Source organism: Poeciliopsis prolifica, unplaced genomic scaffold, assembly GCF_027474105.1.
Source record: "Poeciliopsis prolifica strain line A6 unplaced genomic scaffold, Auburn_PproV2 SCAFFOLD004, whole genome shotgun sequence".
Taxonomy (NCBI): domain Eukaryota; kingdom Metazoa; phylum Chordata; class Actinopteri; order Cyprinodontiformes; family Poeciliidae; genus Poeciliopsis; species Poeciliopsis prolifica.
The window spans coordinates 18,254,454-18,278,347 of record NW_026562379.1 but is presented as its reverse complement, the minus strand read 5'-3'; the positions used below and the strand labels follow the sequence as shown (position 1 = coordinate 18,278,347).

The following is a 23,894-nucleotide window of genomic DNA, read 5'->3' as shown; positions in this document are numbered from 1 at the left end:
GTCCTACATGTTTTAGATATTTTCCTGCTTTACTGTGATTCAATTGAAATCAGCTGGACCAGCAAGGAAATACCTAAAACATGCAGGGATGTGAGCCTTGAGGATCAGGGTTGGGAAACACTATTGGAGAATATCTTCAACCAGAGGTGGGTAGAGTAACCAAAAATTGTACTCAAATTAGAGTAGCAATACTTCATATTTTTACTCAAGTAAAAGTAAAATGTAGCAATAAATTACTCGTGAGAATAAAGTATTTGGTAAAAAGTCTATTCAAGGTCAGAGTAACTGAACAAATTATTCATTTCACATTTAAAAATTACATTTTGTATTAGATTTTAATTATTTGGCCAGTTTTTCTTTGTAAAAGTGCCAAGAACAATCTTCATTTTTTATTCAGACACACTCGGACCAGGCCTGACTTTATTTATAAGTTTCCATTGTGGCAAAACAATAACGAGCATGAAAATCGAAATAGTTACAGCAGTCAGATTTATTCCAATGGCGGTTAAGAGTGAGCACATACAGATGAATGACATGCAAATAACAAAAACATTTTGGAGCTCATGGCTTCTTCAGAGACACAGTGCACATCAGTTTTCTACACCAGCTGCCGTCGTCGTTTTTTCTGCCTGAGGTCGAGTCTGGATCGGCGTTTAGTTCCCAGACGGACAGATTCTGAACAGCAGACAGGAGCTAAAGCGAACCGTGATGACGTTAGCATGGCATGATCAACAGTACAAGGAGGTAAAAACTCATGTTTCATTAGTCAAATAAATCAGACGAGATATGAACCGTCAAACAAAGTGCTCTTCTCTAAAGCAAACTAACAAACATGGCTTTGCATCTGCAGGAAACTGTGGCATGAGATTTGTTTTTATATTCAAATCTATCAACATTTCTCCTTCAGAAGTAACCCAAAGCCATTAAGAGCTTTTCAATTCCTTAGTTTGCATCATTTCCCATTAAAACCGCAGCTAACCACTACAAGCTGTGTTTACGTATAAAGAGGATTTTTTTTTCTACCCGTTATATTTTCCTGCAAAAATGTGTGATTTCAATAAAGTTTTCCGAGGGAAGAAAGAAAAATCATTTCATTTATCGACCAAAACAACCGTTTTAGATAACAAGCACCTTTGATACAATAAGAAAATGACCTATTAAAGCATTTAGTTAATAAAACTGACAACTAAAATCACTTTTACACAAAACTAAAAATATATGTATATATATTTATATATCTGATTATCTACAGAACACAGGTGTCCCCATGAGAATATATAAATAAACAAAAATCTCTGGAATAGACCGAACACAGTAGCTTATTCTTATCAAAAAGTCGAGGGAATAAACAGCAAATTAAATATGTCACATTAAAAAGTTTGATGCATATAATGCGGATCAGAATCAGCAGGTCGTCTACCTTCACTTCTCCTTTTTTAACTTGCACAGATACAGCCCCAAACATCTGAATAAATAAGTACAGATAGCAAAATATTCCCACGTTTCAAGACAATGAGCAGTGCATGCAGATGTTCTGGTCCTGCGTGAAGTAAGGCACCAGAGGTTTCCAGAATCCTCCCGGTACGCAGAGGAGCCGCGGAGAACAACGCGTCTCCACGTGTTCAAGGCAGTCAGTGGTGCATCCGGACCGGACCGGACCAGACCGGACCGGACCAGACCGCGCTCAGGCTTCAGCAGACGCCATCTTCTGCAGCAGCGGGATCTGGGACAGGGAGGGAGAGAAAACATTTCAAACTCTGTGGAAACAGATGAGACACTCCCAGTCACTCTGTTTTCAGCAACAACAACAACTAAAGGTTCTAATACAGAAACATATAAATATAACAGTTAATTATTTATAATTAAGATTTATTTTGTTGTGACTTTAGTTAGTTTTTAGAGCGGGTGTACTAGTTTTTAATGATTATTATTAGTTAAATATTGTTTAGAAAGCTAGTTAAAGAGGTAATTACTTTGCTATTTGGTATCCTGGTTAGCTAGCTAGCTAAATAGCTAGGTGACCTAGCGAGCAGTTCAGTTAGCTAGTCAGTTAGTTAGCTATTTGGTGATCCAGCTATCTAGTTAGAGTACTAGTTAGTTAAATAGTTAGCAAGTTAGTTTGGATCCCCATTAACAATGGCTGCTCTTCCTAGAGTTAATTGTAGTTTTTTTCCCTTTAATTACTGTTTTTATTTATTTAAGTAAACAAAAAAATTTTTCCCAGTTTCGTTTTTTGTTATTTTGTTTGTTTTAGTTAACTATAATAACCTTGATCCAACCACAAACTTCTACACATTTTATGGGGATTTCTGTGAAAATTGGATTCACTGATCCGCTTTTTTTTTTTTGCTTCAGACACCGATATCCGATGTTTGATATCTGCCGATATCCGATGTTTGATATCTGCCGATATCCGATGTTTGATATCTGCCGATATCCGATGTTTGATATCTGCCGATATCCGATGTTTGATATCGGACGATATCCGATGTTTGATATCGGCCGACCCCGATGCCACTCAGAAAACTTCCACTAAAGGAAGTTTATCAAAGCGGTTGGACAGCAAACCTTTGTCAGATCCACTCCGGTGAGCGCGTTGATGGACACGGGGAGCTCGGCCAGCAGGCGGTTCACTTCGCCCGTCATGCGGCTGCCCTCGCCGCTGAGGATCACGATCTCATTGGTTTTGGCTAACGGCGCCGCCACCTTAGAAGTGATCTGTAATCAAACAGTTAAAACGGTAACAATTATTAAGCTATTGGGAAAAATAAATGTTCATTTGTATTCAAACTGTGGGTTTGACCCCGGGGTGGGTTTGACCCCGCGGTGGGTTTGACCCCGCGGTGGGTTTGACCCCGGGGTGGGTTTGACCCCACGGTGGGTTTGACCCCGCGGTGGGTTTGACCCCGCAGTGGGTTTGACCCCGCGGTGGGTTTGACCCCGCGGTGGGTTTACCTTGGGCAGAGCTTCCAGCACCAGCGCCGTCTTGGCCGCCTCTCCGTATTGCTGGTAGGCTTCGGCCTTCAGCCTCATCTTCTCCGCCTCGGCTTTCCCAACGGCGCCGATGGACGACGCCTCGGCCTCTCCGATCCGCTTGATCTTCTCCGCCTCGGCCTGGGCGATCAGCACCGTCTTCGTCCTGACACAAACACACACACACATCTTAAAACACACACATCTTAAAACACACACACACACACACAGGAACTGAAGCAGAGCATGAAGAGGCGGTCTGACTGACTTCTGCCCCTCGGCCAGCTGCTGCATGCTGTAGGCCTGCGCCTCCGCCGGCCGCTTCACCGTGGCGATGAGCTCCTTTTCCGTCCGGTCGATCTCCTTCTCCTCGATGGTGATCTCCTTCTTCCGCTGCACCACCTGGATCTCGATTTCCTCCAGCCGGATCTTCTGCTGCTCCTTGGCGGCCTGGAGCTCGTAGGCCAGCTGGGACTCGGCTTTCTGGACAAACATCGACACGCGACGAGAAGTCAAGGTTTGAACACTTTCCACAGTAAAATTCAGAAACTTTTCAGGCATTTTCAGGGCAGGTTTCCAAACTTTTTCTGCATCAAACACTGAAAAAAAAAAACAATACAAATTAACAAAAAACGTTTAAAGTTTAAAGTCACAACTATGTTGCCTAGAAACAACCAATCAGAGACAGGAGGCGGGTCTTAGCGCTGTCAATCATGTCTGTGTGCATGCTCTCTGCTATGATGCAACTTTTCCCCGTCTCTACCATTACCATGTTTAGTAGCACGTTCACAAGGATGACTGACAGCACTAAGACCCGCCTCCTGGTTCTGATTGGTTGTTTTTGGTCTGATGTTATCTGTGTCATAAAAAATTGTCAACATTGTGATTGAACAACTATGTGGAAAACATTTTTTATGACAGACAGGAAATGATCAATGTCAGACGTTTTTCTGTCGGTTGAAAGCAAAGTCGCGGTTCTGGGTCAGTAAGTCGTGTTTTGGTAAAAGACGAGCCGCGCTGACAGGAATCGCCACCCAAACCTCCAGGTCTCACCTTGGTGTTGACTTCCTGGTTGAACGAGGCTTTCTGCAGCTCCAGCTCCCGCTTCGAGTCGGCCATCTTGGTGTCAGCCAGAAACTTCACGTCCATCATCTCCTTCTTGCATTCGGCCTCCTGGAGTCAGATCACAGCGGAGAGCAGGTTCAGCCAGAGCGACGGCAGCCATGACACATCTGGAGCAGAATCTGCCCGGTTACCCGTATCCCAGCATCCCTCTCTGCTTCGGCCACGCCGATGTCGGCGTCCCGCTGCACGGCGGCGATCTGCGTCTTCCCCAACGAGCTCAGGTAGTCCAACTTATCGTAAACATCCTGGGGCACAAAGGAGGAGCAGTCAGAAAATCTATTTATTCTCCTTTACGGATAAACTGATTTTGTGTTTGAAGATCTTTGGAAAACTCTTTTTTTCCTCCGACAGATTCTCTGGGTTTAATTTAGAACAAACAATCCCTCAATATTGATTAAATATTAGTAGTTCTGCTGACAGATTACTTCACTAATAGCAAGACATTTTTTCCATATTGTAAGTGGAAAAATCTGGAGTGGAGATTTTTTTTTTTAAGTTCTCTGATATTCTTTAGGCTGTAACCACATTTACTAAAAACTAAATTCATTTGAGGGGAAAACAGGCCGGTAGCGGGAATCTGTCTGTTTTTCCCTTAAATGAATTCAGTTTTTAGTAAATGTGGTTACAGCCAAGAAAGAACAGAAAATATATGAATAAAACAGAAACCAGGATGGGAAAGCAGCACAGCACCAACACTGGATGGGGAGAGAATTAACTGATAAAACCTCCTTTAAAAAGGTTTAAAAACAACCACTGAACAATACAGTTTAGGTATTTTGAGTTTGTTAGATGAGAGTTTTAAATCGGGCCTTATTGCGGTTTAAACAAACTACAACTCCTCATTTCTTCACCTTTGCTCCAATCAAACAAACTGAGCTATAACCATCTGTTTTCGTTGTTCAGGGCTGATTTTAAACAGATTAAACATCAACTTTTCTCCTCCAACCTTGATGGTGAAGCTGAGGATCTCGATGCCCATCCGGCCCACATCGGGAGCCGCCACGTCTCGCACCAGTTTGGCAAACTGGTCCCGGTCCTGGTAGATCTGCTCCACCGTCAACGTCCCTACAGGACAAAAACGGCAAAATCACGTTTCATTTTTTATCCAAAAATCATGTTTAAAAATCACCAAACGACTCAGTGTTTCTAAAAGTTTTTATTCTCCAACATACATGAGTTTATTTTAGAAAACCCAGTGTAGCAAAAATAATCTTTTATTTCAGAGGTGCTGTAAAAAAGTCAATGCAGCTCTGGATGCTGACCGATCTGAGCAAATGTTTTAGAACAAAGACGACATTAAATGTCTGTAAACTGCAAATTGAGTTCCTGTTTATGAATTTAACATGTTACACTTAATTATGCGTTTAACCTGATATTATATGTATTGTGCCATGTTGTGTCCTTTTCTTTGTTTTGTTTGTCTTATTTAATTAATATTGAGGAATTATTCATTACAAACAAGTTCCTGTTTCTACAAGCTACTTGAGTTAGTTTTATTTTCTACGTGTACAAAGATATTCGCAATAGAAAGCAGACAAACATTCCTGGCAATATTTTGTTACTTGTGAAACCAAGTATTTTTGATCAACTTTCACCTGTAATTAACTGGACAAATCATTGCAGTGGAGGAGCCACACAAAATGACCTTAACGGCCACAAATGGCCCCCGGGTCACACTTTGGACACCCCTGGTCTACATGGGGCCAGGGGTTCACCCATCACACGACGTTATGGGTGAACAACATTTATCCGCAGTGATCGGACCTAAAATGGAGCGCAGGTGTCCCTCCAGCGTCTGCAGCAGCACAGCCTTGATGTCTCTGATGGATTTGCCCAGAAACTGCTCACAGGCCACCGCCAGCAGGTCGTGGTCCGTCATGACCTTCACCTGCAGGAGAACCAGGAAGTCATGCACTGACTGAACCTGCTGCATGATCAAACCAAACAAAGCAAAAACACACAAAGCTCTGACGTTTATCACCGGCTGAAGAATTCAGTGATCACCCAGAAAAACATATTAGAAACTTTTTTTAAAGTTGAGGTTAAGGCTGAAACAATTAATCAGATTAATAATGAATCGATCAAGTTTATCTGTCGTCTTATTTCAGCAACAAGGCAGTTCAAATCGATTATTGAAATAATGCTAATAAAAATAGAAACAAAATCAAATAATACATTTTTAATAAATCTAATCTACACTGCAAAATCTCACCAAGTATTTTTGTCAAGATTCAAGAGGAAATTTAAAATAAGAAAAAAATAACTTACAAATAAAGTTCTAGCAAGAAACTGAATTTAACTCAAATAATTCCTTAATATTGATAAAAAGTTTTATTTCCACTGGCAGATTATTTGATCTGCTAATTAAAACAGAACATTTTCCTCAGTTTTAAGGAACTACTGACTTTGCTCCAATACTTCCTGAAAAGTCACTTTACGGGACTTTTGCTATTTTTCAAGTTTCCTAAGACATTTACACTAGAAACCTGACAAACAAATACTTGGTAAGATTTTGATTTTTTGCAGTGTAATTTTAATCCCAAAATCTTGTCAAGTATTTTTTCTAGTTTTAAGTGCAAATACTTTAAATAAGACCAAAAATGTAACTTTTCAGGAAGATAGAGGAGCTTATGCTAAGTCAATAATCATTTAATAAAATGAAGAATTTGTATTTATAAGTAAATTATCTGTAAAATAAGACATTTTCCCATTTTATGAGTTGAAATTATTTCTCTCACAACAATTATTTATCTCTTTCACATTAAACAAACTCCTCTATATGGCTGAACACTTACATGTAAGTGAGTTTTGTCTGATTTCAAATGTCTGAACGATTTGCATTGGAAACGAGACAAAAATACTTGGTAAGATTTTGTGTTTTTACAGTGAAACAAATTGAGTTTAACCAAAGAATCTAAATAAATAAAATCCACATAGAAAAAGTCTTTACTCTTCATAAATTCAGAGATTACATCTTTAAGAACAATGAAATAAATGAATGAAACATGTCCACGTCCAGCGGTGGGTGATGCTAACAGGTGAGTCCAGGTTACCTGGGCGACGCCCGTCACAGTGATGGCCACGCCCTCTGCCGTCTCCACGTCTTCGCACCGCGGCTGCAGAGTCATGATCTCCAGACTCAACCTGAACAGACGACAGAAACTCTCACCTCGTCAGCGACCTTCAGAAAAAGTTTCTACCTGCTGCACCGATTCACCCAAATGGAAGAAAATGATTCCGGTCAGGAACAGAAACCTGCAAACTTTTCTTTTCCTGCTTCGTGCAATTAAATGTGCAAACATTTGAAGAACCTGCCTGAGTTTCTGCTGGTTTGGGTAGAAACCAGTAGAATCAAACATAATGTGCAGAAAAACCTCCAGAGTTAGAAAAATATAAAAATGAAGGAGAATCAAAGCATGTTGTGTTTGAAATGTGATGTTTATTCCTGGTTTTCTCCATTGTTGTGTTTTTATTATGTAAAGCTTTTTGAACTGAAATATAAAAACACCTGACTGACTGATTCAGTCATTGATTTGAAAATTTGATGGAATTTTGGTGCAATTATTCCGTATGAGAAATTGATAAAACCTGCATTGCTTATTATGTTAATCCATTAAAAAAAACATTTGTTGATTCTTTACCATTTGACTAAAGTTAAGACTTGCTGTTCAAGGTCCAATTAATGATTTGCATGATAAATTAAAACTACTACAATAATTTCCATTTCCATAATTCATAATTTTTCTCTACTAAACTCTGGATGATTAAAGTTTTCAGTTTGGTGCTTTGGTCTCAACTGGCCTTTTTAAGGATAATTTTGTTTACGGAAACTTTATAATTAATTTTATTTGCTGTTTCTGTTGTTTCGTTTACTTATTTTAAATATTTAAAATCTCTTCCAGTTCCAGTGTTAAATGCTAATTAAGATTTAAGGTTTGCTAATCTTTAAGAATGTCTTCTTGAATTTTATTACTTGAAAATTGTTTCAAACATCAATATTATCGTTTATTGCAGAAACTTCTGGGACGATTTATCATCCAGCAACATTTTCTGGAGCTGAAGAGAGTCGGGTTTTCATTCTTATAGTCCTGACTAAAATATCACCACATGCAGAGAGACTTTAACTTTAGCAGGGTGCCAACTGGTTTACATTTGACACACATATGGAGAAATTTTAGATGGTTTATGTGTTTCTACTTCCTGTTTCGAGGCTCTGGATAATGGAATAAAGGACTCAGTCATTCTGATGAAGATCACTGCAACAGAACCGGACCTTTGCTGCTTCACAAACACTTTTACCTTTGAGAGTTAGTGACGAGCCACCAAGCCCACGCCCAGCCGCCGACGATGTAGCTCTTCGTATCGGACCCGCAGCAGCCGCCTGCATGGAAAACATTTAGACACGATGAGACGGCGGAGAAACAAAAACCAGCACATTATCGTCTCAATTTTTCACTGGTAAAGATCCGGGAATGAAACGTGACTTTTATGAAAGCAAACACAAGCTTCTATTAAGGACGCACTAGTTGCAGTTATCGGTTTATGCCGATATTTTTGTCTTAAAACTCGACAAGTTGGCAAAAGGGAGATGATTCCTCTCTCACGATGGAGTGTCTGATTTTCAGACCTTTGCACATTTGTCATGCAACCATCACCCAAATACAAGCTTAAAATTCAGGGTGAATTTTATTATTATCATTTATTGCTTCTATGATTTCATTTTATACTAAAAACCTATACTTGGTTCAGTTTGATTGTTTATCTCCTTCTAAAAAAATCTGTTTCTTCTTCATCTATAAAGAAGAAATTATTACATATTTTGTAAAAATATGTAATAACATTTTAAAATGATAAAACTGTAAATGTTTGCAGTCAGACTGAATAAATCAGAATACGTTCTGTTCAGGTTAAAAGTAGATTTTGAAACTAACCTTGAAGAAATTATTAAACCCACTTTTCTTATGTAATAGTAAAAGTCGCGTTGAAATTATTTTTCCATTTTATTTATTATTTTTGTTCGTAAGCAGAAAATCATCATAATTTACTGAAATGTAAATGTTAGCCTCAGCGAAATAAATCAATAAATATTCCAACAGTGATCAGATTTATTGGCTGTTATTGTGAATCCGAATGTTCTCAGATGATTTTATGTACCGGGTCCAAATGGGTCGCAGGGCTTGTTTAGTCACGTGACTCATTAACGGTGAGCTACCATGGAGAGCTCGCGTTAGCATTCTGGTAGCAAAGGCTAACATAGCGGCAATTAAAGCTTAACGGAGGATTAACAAGCAGACAAAATGCTCCATAAGCAGCGAAAGAAACGTTTCTCTCTTTCCCAGTTCGACGCAGAAACCCAGGAGCTCCATAAAAACCGTTATTTGTTGTTTTTGCCGCGGCAGCTAGCATGCTGCGTTAGCATGCTGCGTTAGCATAACAAGAGGCAGGAAACCTACCGGAGACCACGAGCGCCTCATTGGGCCCCACAGTCAGACAGTTCCCCATGTCGAGACGAGCTGCGGCTCACAGACCGAAAAATTAAAGACCTTCCTTCACTAAGGCGGGCAGTTTAAGATGTGTTTATTTTCCGACCGGAAATGGGAGAGATAGCGGAGCATCCACAACCAGCAACATCAACTCAACTAGACACACCCAGATGTGACGCCTGCTCCATTAATGAGAGCTGCGGGAAGACCGACAAAATAAAGACTGACTACATAAATACAGACTTAATAAAGACCGACAAAATAAAGACTGACTACATAAAGACCGACTAAATAAATACAGACAAAATACAGTCTAAATAAAGACTGACAAAATAAAGTCAGCCTTAAGCAACAAAGTGATGCTGAAGGCTGTTTTTGTTGTGAAAATTAGTTAACATTGTTTAGTAAATCTAGGAAAAATATATCATGAGACCATTAGGATCTCGTGGTTTAATATTTATATTTTATTTAGATATTTACAGGAAATGCCAGAATCAAAATCCTCCGCCAGGCTTAGACGTATGCATCGTGCTTTTCCGAATATTCACCCAAAGTTCATCTGAAATGTTTGCCACTGAGAAAACACAACATTTTAGTCTCATCTGACTAAAGCACTCAGTTCTGGTTAAAATAGTTTTTTCAGCAGCCATTTTGAGTCTTAAAACACCAACATTCCTGTTTTAAATATGAGTGTCGTTTGAAACACAATAACCAATAAGGTAAAACATTTCAACCAAGAAATAACCAATCATCTGTTGGCTATTTCTCGGTTGAGATGATGACAGTGAGATTTTGGATAAAAATTATAAATATTTTTAATTAATCTCTTCAAAAGGTGAAGAGCAGCACAGTGTGAACCACTGCTGATGAAGCAATTTGTTCTGTCACTTTCCATTTTAACTGACACAAAAACGACTCTTAGATGCTAGTCAGTGAGGGCAGGTCAGAGGTCAAACATCTTCAGTTAATGTTGTATTTTCTGACTTCCAAAGTATTTCAGCAGTGTCTCCTTTGTCATTGTTCATTTTCCTGATTGAGGGTGAGGTTTCTCCTCTTATCTGCTTCCTGTTGTTTTACACAACGACTTCCATGAAGCCGGAGGAGCTGCTCTCTCGGAGCTTTGTGCCTTAAAATCCTGCGGTTTGGATCGTTTTGCAGCCTGCAAGATGGATCTGGAGCAGCTTGTTGACTAATTTTAACAGGTCAGTTTGGGTTTGTGCTGCTGCATCTTGTATTTGGCTGGATAACTGACTGTTTTTATTCCTCAACGGTAAAACATGTCTACTGGTTTCACAGCATGAGAACATAAAGTGCCGTCTTTCCCGTGCAGCGCAGCCGATCCATTTACTGGATCCTTTTTGCAGCTAAGATCGTTAAAGTAGCAAACGTTAAGTTTCCTGGGCAGCTCTGGCTAAATACATAATTTATGTATTCATGCCAGTCGCTGCTCCAGTGTCAGTTTGGAAGTGAAATATGTAATTTAACTTCATCATGCACTGACAGGAAAGGCTGTTTTTCTGTCCTGTCCATTTTTTACTCCACATTTCTTCTTCCAGATACTAACTCTATGATTCTTTCGTAACATCCTTTAAAATGTAATAAAATATGAGCGTCAGAAACTTAGGTTGGTAGTTCATTTCCTGTTTGAAACCGTTTCCATGTCCAGCTTCATTTAAAAAGGTTTTTAATCCGTTTGCTGAAAATACAAAAATACTGAAGCTGATCTACAGCTTGACTTTCAATATTTAATTCTACATTCATGTTGTGCAAAAACACAAAATTATTCATCATTTTTGGTCCAGTTCTCAGTGTAAATCTTGCTCCACTTTAAATGAGACAAAAGTAACTTTTCAGCAACAGATTATGACGCTTTGGGTTTCCTCAGAGCTCTTGTTGTCATAGAATTTTAAGTTAGCACAATACTGCACAGGATAGCTTTGACACATATAAAATATAACATAGAAAGTTAAAGTACACTCTAGGTTCATATAAATTTAGATGAAACTAAAAACACGGCTCAATCTCTGAAACGCAGATAAATTCTTAAAAGGAGGATCAGACAGAAGAAACAGAAAACATAGGCCTAGACTCCTTGAATCTCTTGAGATAAGGAGCCTGTCTGCCAGGCAATTAACAAATTCCTGAGCATGGTTCAAAAGTTCACTAGGATCTTAAAACTTTTTATAGATAATTTTATCTATATTAGAATTAACTATATTTCTTTAAGCATGTTTTTAAATAGTTACTTATTAGATCCAAACTTATAGTCATTATTTAGCATTACATTGTGTGCAAGCTTGGTTAAAATACAAACGACTTTTTTGTGAAAAACAGCTTGGGGAAGAGATAGCGCTGCAGCTGCACTCTATATCAAACTGGACAGCGGCAGGTACGAAAAGAGCCGGGCCATATATCTGCCTTTGGGGCTCTTGAGCAGGAGGTAATAAAATTAACATCAAGACAGCCCACACAAAGGAAAAGAACACACCTCCTAATGCATATATTTAAATGATGAGATTACGCATTCTATAAAATGATTTGGTTTACAGCAGAAGTTCGAATCTCTTTGTGCTGAGTGAGAGTTTCCCGGAGGATGCATCTTCTGTTATACTTTTGTTTTTTTTACTCAGTTCTTTGTCTCTGTTTTGTAATATCTTGGACTTTTGCTCTAGGTGAGATGCTTATTGTAAAGTTCTTCTTGGATTGAATTTCTCTGGATAAAACTCTAAATATCTGAAGTCTGACGTCGTATGATTGCTCTTTTCTCTCTGCACACTTACACAGACACAGGAATTCGGGACTAAGAATTAATTGAAGAGCTAAATCAAGTTCTTCATCTTTTTAATTCTTAACACTCTCTTCCCAGAAAGTTTGTCTCAGTTTTTGACTTTGTGCTCCAGTTATTTCAGAACGTTAATGATTCCAGAGCAATTATTGATCCTTTACCTGCGTCCTCTGCAGGGTTTGTCCTTCTTGTCTTATTCCTGCTTCCGTTTCACTTTCAGCTTCCTGTTTTTTGTTCTGGTTGGTTCATTTGAGCAGGATATCAAGCACATCAAGATCAATTCTCACTGCCAGACGGAGCAGAAATATAACTTCCTGCAAATCCAACATTAAGTTTGCAGAGAAAGAGTAAACAAGCTTATTTATTTCCATAAAGTATCCTAAGTAATGTTGTAATAAATGATGCTTGACATCACAAGAGCTTCAGATGACGTGGAAATGGATGACATCTTTAGCTCTGCAGTGATGGGAACTGAGGAAGCTTTGCAGAAAAGACAAACCTATTTTTATGGACATAACCTTCGGATATTCTGATCTTATTTATCTGAGACCCACAAGTTATAGCCTACCTCACACCTACAGTCGTATTAGATTTCCTGTGGTCATTTTGATTGAAAGTAGGAAGATTTGAGCTCTTATTGAAAGCTTACTGGCTTATACTAGTTTCTCTAAGAGTTATTTTTGCTCCGTTTACAGGAAATCTTGTTATGTGTCAAAACTTCCAACAGACAGCGCAGCGAGTGGTTTTTAGCTTTCAGTGGTGTAAGATCTTGGTGCAAATAGAAACATGTGCATGCTCTATGTCATAAAAAACCACAAAAGATAGACTAGAACAGAATAGATTAGAGCCGTGTTATCAGGCAGATTGAAGCATGCAAATTTACACAAACCTAAAATAAAGTGCATCATAAGAAAAGTTAAATTGTAGTTATTAAATATAACTCTGTGTTAATGATGTGCATAATTTAATGATCTGGAATCATCCAATCAGGATGATTTGGACAAATAAACAACACAATAAAACCCGAAGCTCTTGTTCATCACATCCTGCATCTATGTGTCCCTAGAGAAAAAGCAGCTTGCAGGCAGGAATTTGTGTTTCTGCATCATTTCCTCTTTTCTTAAGAGGAAATCCGGGCTCATCCTGAGCTCCGGGCCTCGGTTACTCTGCTGGTTCAGCTCATTGGGTTCATTTTGTGTTTAATTTCCTGATCGTTTTTGAATTATTACTGACAATCCAGTCGTGAGTTTTTGGTCTCAAGAGCTTCTTTTAAGATTTCCAGAAAAATCAAATCAAAGGAAATAAACAGTTTCTGTGTGTGAACAGAAACTGCGTTTCTGTTATCTGTTATTCTTCGGCACAGCGTTCAACGAGAAACTCGCACCGTTTTGGCTTTCGTGTTGTTCTCTCTTTGTTTGGAGGACACACCCTTTATAGTGTGTTCAATTAGACAGGTTACTATTGTGAGCAGGTCACAATAATCCAATAACGAAAGAAAAAATAAAACAACAACAAATGAGAGCACAAAAACATTCATAATGTCAACATACTGATTCTCATCTGGTCACAATATTTGCAGCTGGTTGCTCAACTGAAGCTGAGCAACCTTTAGTTGTTGAGGTTGGAGACAGAAAAGACAATCAATAAAAAACACATGAACGTGTCAGAGTTTAGTTTAGGTGTCAAACTTTGATGCATCAGTCTAAACCTCTGTTTTCTTTCTGCAGATGTTTTTTTCTCACCATGATCTCAGTGCCTCCTTGTTTCAAGATCTCAAGCTGTTTCCTTGTATTTGTAAAGGTTTTGCTGCTGGAGAAACACGGGACTCCATGAGGGGCTGCGCGGCAGAGCGAGCAGCTGATCGCTGGGGTCAGACATGGGATCATCCAAACACCTCAGAACAATGAAGACGAAATGCTGAGCTCCAACGTGAGGACGCCAGCTTGTTGTCTTCATTCACTTCCTGCATGGTTTCCTGGAACTCCAGTCAATGTGAGCAAAGTTTTGTAGACCATACAAATGTTCACAGTTGTGTTGGAAATGCAAAATTTCCAACACAACTGTGTTGGAAATTTACGTACAGAACATTATCCAATTTCATTAAAATAAAAAGTTTCTATTGAAACAAGAGTCAGATCAATGTAACAAACACACCGCTAAGCATTCTGGGAAATAGTTCCCACTCCTGTCTTTTTCTTCTTTCAGTTTTTTTAAGTGCTCACCTAAAAACTCTTGGAGGTTTGACAAAATGAATGAGAAATTAACAACGTACTGTGGAAAGTTCATTTTTAACAAACTCACATTTAAATTCAAAATCTGACATTTACTTGAATTAAAGAGAGGGAGATAGTAGACACAACTAAATGCAGCTCAAATGTTTTAAGATAAAATAATTTATTAGTCTCCCATAGGAGAAATTCATCTTGGAAGCTGCAATACAACAATAAAAAGCCCATTCAAAAGGGCAGCGACCATAAATAAATAAACACAGAAAAAACAACTAAAAAATGAAACAACACTTAAAGGTTCACAGCTTTAAATGACTAAACCTCATTTCCCACCACTTCCTGTCATCGTCTTCCTCTTTCCCACCAGCAGTAACGTCTTGTTGACCAATGGCTCATTTCATATAAAAATAAACATATTTCCATTTTAGTTTTGAGTCATTTTGATGCAGCTGTAAACATGAAGATTTATTTTTATAATCCTAGTTAAATGGTCAATAGAAAAGCAGCTCATGGTTCATGTTTCATGTTTTCATGTTTCATGTTTTCATGGTTCATGTTTCATGTTTTCATGGTTCATGTTTCATGTTTCATGTTTCATGTTTTCATGGTTCATGTTTCATGTTTTCATGGTTCAGGTTTCATGTTTTCATGGTTCATGTTTCATGTTTTCATGGTTCATGTTTCATGTTTTCATGGTTCATGTTTTTATGGTTCATGTTTCATGTTTTCATGTTTCATGTTTTCATGGTTCATGTTTCATGTTTTCATGTTTTCATGTTTTCATGGTTCATGTTTCATGTTTTCATGGTTCATGTTTTTATGGTTCATGTTTCATGTTTTCATGTTTCATGTTTTCATGGTTCATGTTTCATGTTTTCATGGTTCATGTTTCATGTTTTCATGTTTTCATGGTTCATGTTTCATGTTTTCATGGTTCATGTTTTTATGGTTCATGTTTTCATGGTTCATGTTTCATGTTTTCATGGTTCATGTTTTCATGGTTCATGTTTTCATGGTTCATGTTTTTATGGTTCATGTTTTCATGGTTCATGTTTTCATGGTTCATGTTTCATGTTTTCATGGTTCATGTTTTCATGGTTCATGTTTTCGTGTTTGGGTTTTGCTGGTTCCATCGTCTGCATTGAGGTTTTTCTTGGTTTAAGTCTGTGAATGTTGACCTGTACTCTGAGTTCAGCGTTGGGCTTTTTTCCGTTTGGTTTTTATTTAATTCATCCTCTTTGTTTCCAAACTCCCTGCGCTGTTTTGCATCTGTCTGATTAGACTCACTCTCCTCCACTTTTCAGTATTTAAGTCCTTGTTTTCCATTGTTCTCTGCTGATTTCGTCCTAGTTTCTCCTAACTGAAACATCATTTAATGGACTTGTTTTGGTTTCAACAGGTTTCAGTGCCTGTGCAGCGATGGGTGCAGCGATCGCTGCAGCGATGGGTTCAGCGATGGGTGCAGCAATGGGTGCAGCGATGGGTGCAGCGATGGGTGCAGCGATGGGTGCAGCAATAGGTGCAGCGATGGCTGCAGCGATGGCTGCAGCGATGGGTGCAGCGATGGGTGCAGCGATGGGTGCAGCTATAGGTGCAGCGATGGGTGCAGCGATGGGTGCAGCTGCGTTTATCTGTGTGTTTGCAGTCAACATTAATCTGCTCCCTGATGAAACACATGGCTGGTTCCTCCTCGTTTCTGACGCCGCAGCACGGTCTTATCAAAATGCAAAACCCTTAAGCTTATATTCTGAACCTGTTCCTCTGAAATAAACTGGAAGCATAAAAATTGCTCCATTAAAACCAGTCCCATTGGGGCCAGATAAGGTTTTAAACTAAAAATGGGTTTCAGTAATATTAAGGTTACCCAAACCACAAAAAAATACAATTGATAAGAAGTATATCTTGGTTTCTCATTATTCTGTACAGTCCAAGCATGTGGGAGCCTGTGTTGCTCCTCAAGGTGGTTTTACACCAATGAATGCTGATTAATTAATGATTAATGAAAACTGTAGTGTATGATGGCGCTGAGAGTCACTGAAACCGTTTTCATCTCGTTTCCTGTCGATTCTTTGAGTCACTCCTCCTTTCAGCATCGCCATGCACATCTTCTCTGCTGAGACCGAAACTCATGCATATTTTTGCAGTAGTTAAGCAGAAGCAGAAATTCTTGATTTAAAATGATGAGTTCGGAGTCACTTCCTCAGACTTTATGGAGGGTTTTATCAGCACAGCTCTGCCCAGGGGAAGGGCTACACTGTTGCACCTTGAGCTGGCAGATAATTCGGTACTTTCTTTCCCTCTGTTGGTTCTCTGAAGGCGCTGAAGAAGAACAGACTGAATATCTCAGCTATGGGTTTCCAGCAGCCTTGCCTGCGGAAACGAAAACAGCTGGCGATTGTCGTCCTCCTGTTTGCCGCCATAATGTTCAGGTTTGCAGAAAGGTGAGTGGCGTCACGTCTCTGACCAAACATCTCTACTTTGGTGTCACTTATCCAGAGATTTAATTAATAACATGGCAAGTCAACCCCCGGTCCAGTCTCTGCTTCCTTCTGACGGAGTGAAGGAAGTTGAAATTATTACTGCTCAACATGACTTCACTCAGACTCATTTTCCTTTTGATTTGCCGTTTGGGGACAGATATTTAACGAAGGCGAGTCAGATAGCCAACTCAACAACAAAACTGTTACCGGGCAGCACAGTAACACAACTCTGGCCCTGGACACACAATGTTACACTTAAAGGTAAGTTACTCACTCCTCTGTCATCCTTTTGCCAATAGTTTACAGAATAATTGTGTTTTTTTTCTTGTGCAGCTCCAACAAAACGTGCAACTTCATTTATTGCAGTCAACATGACAAAGACGCTGCTGGTCTCAGCTTATCTAGAACACCGCACAAACCCAAAGCAGGCGAGTAACGGCTTTTATTATACCTTCATTAAGGAACATTCTGTCCAGTCCGCCTTAAATCACTGTCCAGTCCGGATTGTGACTTGGCACAGAAAGGACTGTGCCAAGTCACAATCCTTTGTGCAAAGGAAAGGAAAGGCTTTTTTTAGATTTTCAAATTATAATATTTTGACTCAATTAATCCAGTTTATTTACATGGCACATTTTATCAACAAGGCAGTTTAAGTGTTTTGCATGACAAAAACAGAAATAAAGTCGTAAAAACACCTTACAAATGGCGTCATGTTCATTACAATGAAACATTTCAATGTTCCTTCTGTGATGTTTCAGAAGCGGCTGTAGCCAGAGGGTTCAGCCTTGATTTACAGGAACTTCTGTTTTGGCTGTTTTTCAGTTTTCTGAAACTCTGATCCAGATCTGTGGTGCATAGAAGCTGAATGCTGCTTCTCCAAGTTTGGTTCTGGTTCTGGATGCAGAGCAGAACCAGAACCAGAAGGCCTGAGAGGCCTGTCTGGACTCAGAAAGTTGGAGGGAAAATTAGAAAAAAAAATAATGCAAAAAATAAAAAAAAATTTAATCCCATAAAAATTTTTAATCTTAAATTTGTATTTTTTTTTTCCACCAAGTTGCACAGAAAAACAAAGAATCACATCAATTTAATGTGATTAAAGTAAAATATTACATATTTTCTTACTATCAAAAGTGTAGATTGTGATTAAAAATGTAATAAAGTCATAATATATTATCTGATAGTCAAATTTTAAGCCTAAAGTCAGAAGCTACCAGTTAGCATGTCTGCTAGCATTTATGCTAACCAAAGTGATAAAGGCTGAATAGTAAATAAAAAGCACCGAACCTTCCTGACTCTCCCAGGTTCGGGTCATCGCGGTGGTGCTGCGTGAGGAAACGCCGTCGTACCTCTGCGTCTTCCTCTGCCGCAACAACCAGACCCTCGTCTCCGACGGAGAGCTGCAGATCCACGGCGACCACTTCGGCTTCCGCTACGGCGCCGCCGACATCTTGTGTCTCGTCCCTGCGTCATGTGACGCGCCGTTGCACGTCGCCGTGGTCTCCGCGGCATTTAAAGGTACAGGACAGATTTCAGCCGCGCGGGCGGGAAAAGCAGCCAAAACATTCTCGAGTAAGATTAGCGACGTTTCAACACATTTTCACTCCATCAAACATGGAGACAGAGAAACTCCTGCGGGTTTATGAACGATAGAGAACTTATTCTTATTCATACCAATCAATAACAAACTTTAGATTTAGAGAAACTCATATTAGTTTACATTGTGTTGCCCTTTTGGTTTTGTATTTCCTTCTAATTGATGTAAAGCACTTTGAACTGTCTTGTTTCTGAAAATGATCTTATTTTAAAAAGTCCAAGAAATCACTAAATAAAAAACACATTTGGTGAAAAGCCAACTGAATTATTAGTAAGTCGAATAAGAATTGATTGAAAAAAATATACAGCAGAGTAAAAAGTACTCATAAAAGTAGTTGTTTTAAGTTACTTAAGTAAATGTAACTGAGTAAATGTAACTAGTTACTGCCAGACTCTACAAATTATTCAAATATCTAATTGTTCAAAATGTATATTTGTGCGAACCGTGATGTAGACACTTATTTTTTATCCTGGTTGTAACCGCTGCTGGGAGGAAGGATCTGTGGTTACGCCCATTTGTGTATCAAGGATGCAGCAGTTTGTCACTGTAGGAGCTCCACAGGTCTACAACATGCACCGTGGGAGTTTAAAAATAAGAGATCTAAAAATGTACCCCTGTTGTTTTTTCTCAGAGGAGCATCAGTCTGAATTTTTGGAAGTGAAGAACAAAAACAAAAAGACGGAATCCTTTAATCACACCTTCACCGTCTGTCTGTCCACCATGTTTGATTTCAACAATGTGCTGCAGGTAAGTCCAGTTCTCCTGCATGATTCACCGTTTACAGATCACTAAACAATACAGACCGTCTAAATAAGACGCACTGAAAATGGCTCCTGTCTCTTTAAGACGTTCTATCTCAGCAATGTTTCTCCATGGTGCCGTTTACAGCCGTTCTTTGGAGTGCTTTAATTTGCACGATGAATTCAGCAGACTTTCAGGTCCACCAGGTGTTTGTTAACTGCTGCTGCCACTAGTCTGGAGGAGGTGTGAGGGAAAACACAGGGGAGAGGGTTTTTATTTTATCCTAAAAAGCTGCAGTTTGTAAAAAATATATATATATATTTACATATTTGTTGACTCTGTCCCCATGTTGTTCCAGTTCAATATGAGAACAATAATTTCCCTTCCCTTTTGTTGCTGTCTGAAGAAATGCATCAAAAACAGCCAATCAGAGCCAGGAGGTGGGTCTTAACGCTGTCAATCATCCTCATGAACATGTTGCTAAATGTGCTAATGGTGGAGAAACTACTTCCGGTTACAGGAATACTTTTTATCCGCTGTTACTGGCGGTCATGCTAACTAGCATAGCATTTCACAGCATGCCCACATGGAGAGGTGATTGACAGTGCTAAGACCCGCCTCCTGGCTCTGATTGGTTGTTTCCAGTTGGCACTGGGAGGAGGCAGAGGAGCTTGAATTCATTCAAATGATCTGTTTCAAACTTTAACATCAATGTTTCAACAAATATATAGAGAAATATTTTTTATAGAAGTTAAATCCTGCGGCTTTCAGTTGGTAATTTAAATATGGCTCATGTGTGAATGTTAATTTGCTCTGTTTTGCAGTTTGTGCAGAGTTTAGAAATGTTGCGGTTTCTGGGTGTGAGCAAAGTGTTTGTCTATAAAACCAGCTGCAGCGCTAAAACCCAGCGCGTTCTCAACTACTACACCAGAAAAGGTAAAGTAGAGCAGAACTACGGAGCTTTTCCTGTTTGTTCAAACCAAATTTCACACTAAAAGGTCAAAGCTCACTTTCCTTTTGTCTGACTTCCTTGCTACCTGTTTTGTGTCTTCCTGGTCGGACAGGAAGCTGCCCAGGATGACGATGTTTCACCTTTTAAACCGTTTTCTTAAACAGGAAACAGCTGGAGGCAAAAATAAACCTTCATTTGAATGAAGATTTTCACTTTTTCTGCCTCTGCAGCTTCTGCATTTATTGAGTTGTGACAGCAGCTTGTGTAGCACACAAAAAACTTTTATCTCTTAAGTGGGTCAGAACCAATAAAACTGAGCCGACTCGGCACATATCAGCCACTGCGATAAAGATTTTCAAAGTTTTTCATCAATTGGTTTTATTTGGACTTTGACTAGGCTTTTCTACTCCTTTAATCCCCTTTGATCTAAACCGGCTTCATCTGAAGCTGCAAAATTAGCTTCAAACTAAATGTTTAGTTAACAGGCTAAATAATGAGGTAGCAAACAAAATGTTTAGCTTCAACCTCAGTGAGTAAAGATGTCTGCCAGCGAGTCGCCTTCAGCTCCTCCTGCTCCTCCTCAGGTATCTTGGAGGTGATTCCTTGGTCCATGTCCGGCTTCCTGAATGTGTCTCGCGGATGGCTGCCCTCCCACGGCCCCGGTGACCTCCACTACTTCGGGCAGATCACTGCGCTCAACGACTGCCTCTACCGGAACATGTACCGGTCCAAATACGTGGCTTTGCACGACGTGGACGAACTAATCCTGCCCCAGACGGTCAAAACGTACGAAAAACGTTCACATTGCTTCATGACGACGGAAACGACAGAATCCAGCAGTGAACGTTTATTCAGAGTCCAAGCTTTTATTTTGATAGTCCATTTCCACTTATCGCCAAATGACTTTGTATTTTAGTCAAATATTTAGCTAGCAACAATTTTAGTCATTAGAAAATAACTAAAAATGTTAGTCATTAGCTTTAAGACTTAAAGTTTAGCTTCTAAGCTAAAAGGTTAGCTTTCAAGCTAAGAGTTTAGCTTGCTCATTAAATATTTCATTTTTAAACTGGCCTGTTTATAAATGGTGAAAATATGACTATAAAAAAATAACCCAATTTTTTTTCTTTACGTTAAACTAAAAGTGTTGCAAATTATTTTTGACTCTGTAACTTTACGATACTCACGCAACAAAAATAAACGCCAGTTATATCAATTTTTAATCCAGAAACATAAAAGTTATCAAAAACTGTTTCACTTTCCTTCCTCCAGCTGGACGGAGCTGCTGCCTCTGCTGGAAAGTAAGTACACCCGCAACAAATGCTACATGTTTGAAAACAACGTGTTCCCCAACAACGTGATGCTGCCGCGGAGCGGGACCGACCCGGCCCGGTGGAGGGGCGTCCCGGGCGTGGACGTCCTGGCCCACCTCCACCAGGAGCCCGTCTCCAAAGAACACGTTTACGAAAAGTTCAAGATCATCGTCAATCCCCGACTCGTCGCCTCCGTCTCTGTTCACGGCGTCCTCCAGTCCCACGGCTTGGACGGCTGCGCCTGGGTGGACCGGAACATCGCCAGGATGTACCACACCAGGTGAGCGACACTTCCGGGTTCTACAACCAATCAGCTGATCGCTTTATCGCAAAAACATCATAAAAAAACAAGTTTGGAAGTGAAAAACATTGAGTGAAATAACTATTTGACTTTGTAACCAAAGTTATCAAGATTAGCGAAAGAACAAAACCTGAAACCGAGAAAACAATTTAAATTAAATTAAATGAAAACAGTAATTAATGGGAAACCAACCAAAACATCATGAAGGTACATAATAATATCCTGATTTGATTTTCTGCGCTGAGCCGCAAAACAGCGACAGCAAAACTTGGTTGTTCAACAAAAATTAAACACGTTTTTTTTATGTGTAAAATTTTCAAGTTTGGAAATTTTCTGAGTTTCAAAAGTAAAAAATGAAAAACTTTTGGAGCTCAGGAGTTAAAATGGACTCTTCCAGACCTGCTTCACATGACTGGAGTTTCTCTCTGTTTGTCTTCAGAGCTCAGATGCGAACAGATCTGACCTTTGACCAGCTGGTTTATGACGGCAGACTGCTGAGCTACAGCCAGGCGCTCATCCAGGCCGTCAACGCCACGCTGAGAGAGAGCGGGATTCTCTGAGCGCTCAGTGGGAAACTCAGGCTTCCAAGAAACATCGGCCAAGACAGTTAATAAATCATATTCTGGAAAAAATATTCCAGAATATTTAGCTTCAACCTCAGTGAGATTGAAGCTAAAACATCTTTGATAATACACTGCTCAAAAAAATTAAATAAATAAAAATAAAATCAACTGTGTTATTTGAGTGTTGCCTTTATTTTTTTGAGCAGTATGTAAAATGAAGGTTTTAAAAACATGATGTGGTGAAGATTTGAAAGTAAAACCAGGAAGATTCAGTGAGGCAGGAAAATCAGATGGAGGAAAAAACTCTTTACATTTAATCCAGAGCTGAGCAGCAACTCTCCTGGGTTGCTGCAACAAGTTGCCAAGCTGTTTGCAAACTCGGGTAGTAATTAGTTACATTTACTCCGTTACAATTACTAATGTAACTTTTTAATTGTTATATAGATTACTGTAATTTTGTTCTTCAAAATATGTAATTCATAACATTTCTGCTTAACTTCAAACATTTTAATTGTTAAATGATTAATAATTTCTTAATCTATTAACTTAATTACATAAGTTAAAATTTCAGTACTGCAGTAAAAATCAAAGTCCTTAAAAGCTGAAACACAAAGAATATCTCAGTCGTACCGGAAAATGTTCATTTACATTTAAGTTTTAAGACTCTTAGTTTATCATGTAACATTGATCCCAGGGGAGAGCGCGGACGCAGTCCCCCACTACCATAAATTGTGCAGTTGAGATTCTCCATGTGGAGAATTCACAGAGGTCAGATCGCCGCAGTGCAATGGCTGATCCTCACCCTGGGCGATCCACCTACAGGATCATGGAGTCACCCCTGCCAGGTAAGTATGTCCTTCATTCCTCTGACTGACCATTAACTACGTCACACTTCCGGTTCTGACTCACGGTGGGAGATTCAAATATTCCCTCAGTCACTTTAGGGTTTAATGTTTAAACACAATCTGACACGAAGAGGAATAATAAGAAATATAGAAGAGAAATCAAAATAAACCAACATATAGATGGTTTATAGCTCCCACAATGCATTGCGAGAATGCTGAAGCATTTTCATGCAATTTTAGTGTTTAAAATTTGTTTTATTCCTCAAATTAACCTAAATATATTTAGAACTGATTACATCTGCAACAACTAACTAATTTCTACTGAAATATCTAAAATATAAAGGAAATCAAAGGAAATCTTTATCTTGCATCAATAACGGGGTTCCTGGCCGCTCTGCTGCTGCCACCTGCTGGTCAGAGCAAGGAATGACATTAATGACAATAAATAAACCAACTGAATGAATGACAAACAGATACACTTTGTTTTATCGCAGCTATTCACCAGAGTGATTGA

At 39.2% G+C, this 23,894-nt stretch overlaps 2 protein-coding genes and 1 non-coding gene across 4 annotated transcripts; 1 reads left to right on the top strand and 2 right to left on the bottom strand.

The window, feature by feature from the left end:
- Window positions 1–472: 472 nt before the first annotated feature.
- On the bottom strand, window positions 473–9,770 carry LOC129359315 (flotillin-2). The gene is made up of 11 exons (XM_055028857.1): window positions 9,552–9,770; window positions 8,398–8,479; window positions 7,152–7,242; window positions 5,863–5,986; window positions 5,045–5,163; window positions 4,230–4,343; window positions 4,027–4,146; window positions 3,242–3,456; window positions 2,956–3,139; window positions 2,569–2,718; window positions 473–1,723 (listed from the first exon to the last, which is right to left on the bottom strand). Exons 1-11 carry the CDS (start codon window positions 9,598–9,600, stop codon window positions 1,685–1,687), a joined length of 1,287 nt encoding a protein of 428 aa, XP_054884832.1. The 5' UTR covers window positions 9,601–9,770; the 3' UTR covers window positions 473–1,684.
- Window positions 9,771–10,594: 824 nt separating this feature from the next.
- On the top strand, window positions 10,595–22,703 carry LOC129359395 (uncharacterized). 2 transcript variants are annotated; one of them, XM_055028991.1, is made up of 11 exons: window positions 10,595–10,783; window positions 14,167–14,358; window positions 16,911–17,035; window positions 17,232–17,335; window positions 17,408–17,502; window positions 18,376–18,589; window positions 19,300–19,415; window positions 20,234–20,345; window positions 20,946–21,147; window positions 21,631–21,951; window positions 22,412–22,703. In XM_055028991.1, exons 2-11 carry the CDS (start codon window positions 14,281–14,283, stop codon window positions 22,530–22,532), a joined length of 1,488 nt encoding a protein of 495 aa, XP_054884966.1. In that variant the 5' UTR covers window positions 10,595–10,783; window positions 14,167–14,280; the 3' UTR covers window positions 22,533–22,703. The 2 variants fall into 2 exon arrangements, with proteins under 2 accessions (XP_054884966.1, XP_054884967.1); XM_055028992.1 differs by lacking the exon at window positions 18,376–18,589 and having other exon boundaries at window positions 10,598–10,783; window positions 19,305–19,415.
- A 523-nt stretch (window positions 22,704–23,226) lies between these two features.
- LOC129359464 (U1 spliceosomal RNA) lies at window positions 23,227–23,388 on the bottom strand. Its single transcript, XR_008605900.1, has one exon. It is a non-coding gene; the product is annotated as a U1 spliceosomal RNA (small nuclear RNA).
- Between the last annotated feature and the right edge of the window lie 506 nt (window positions 23,389–23,894).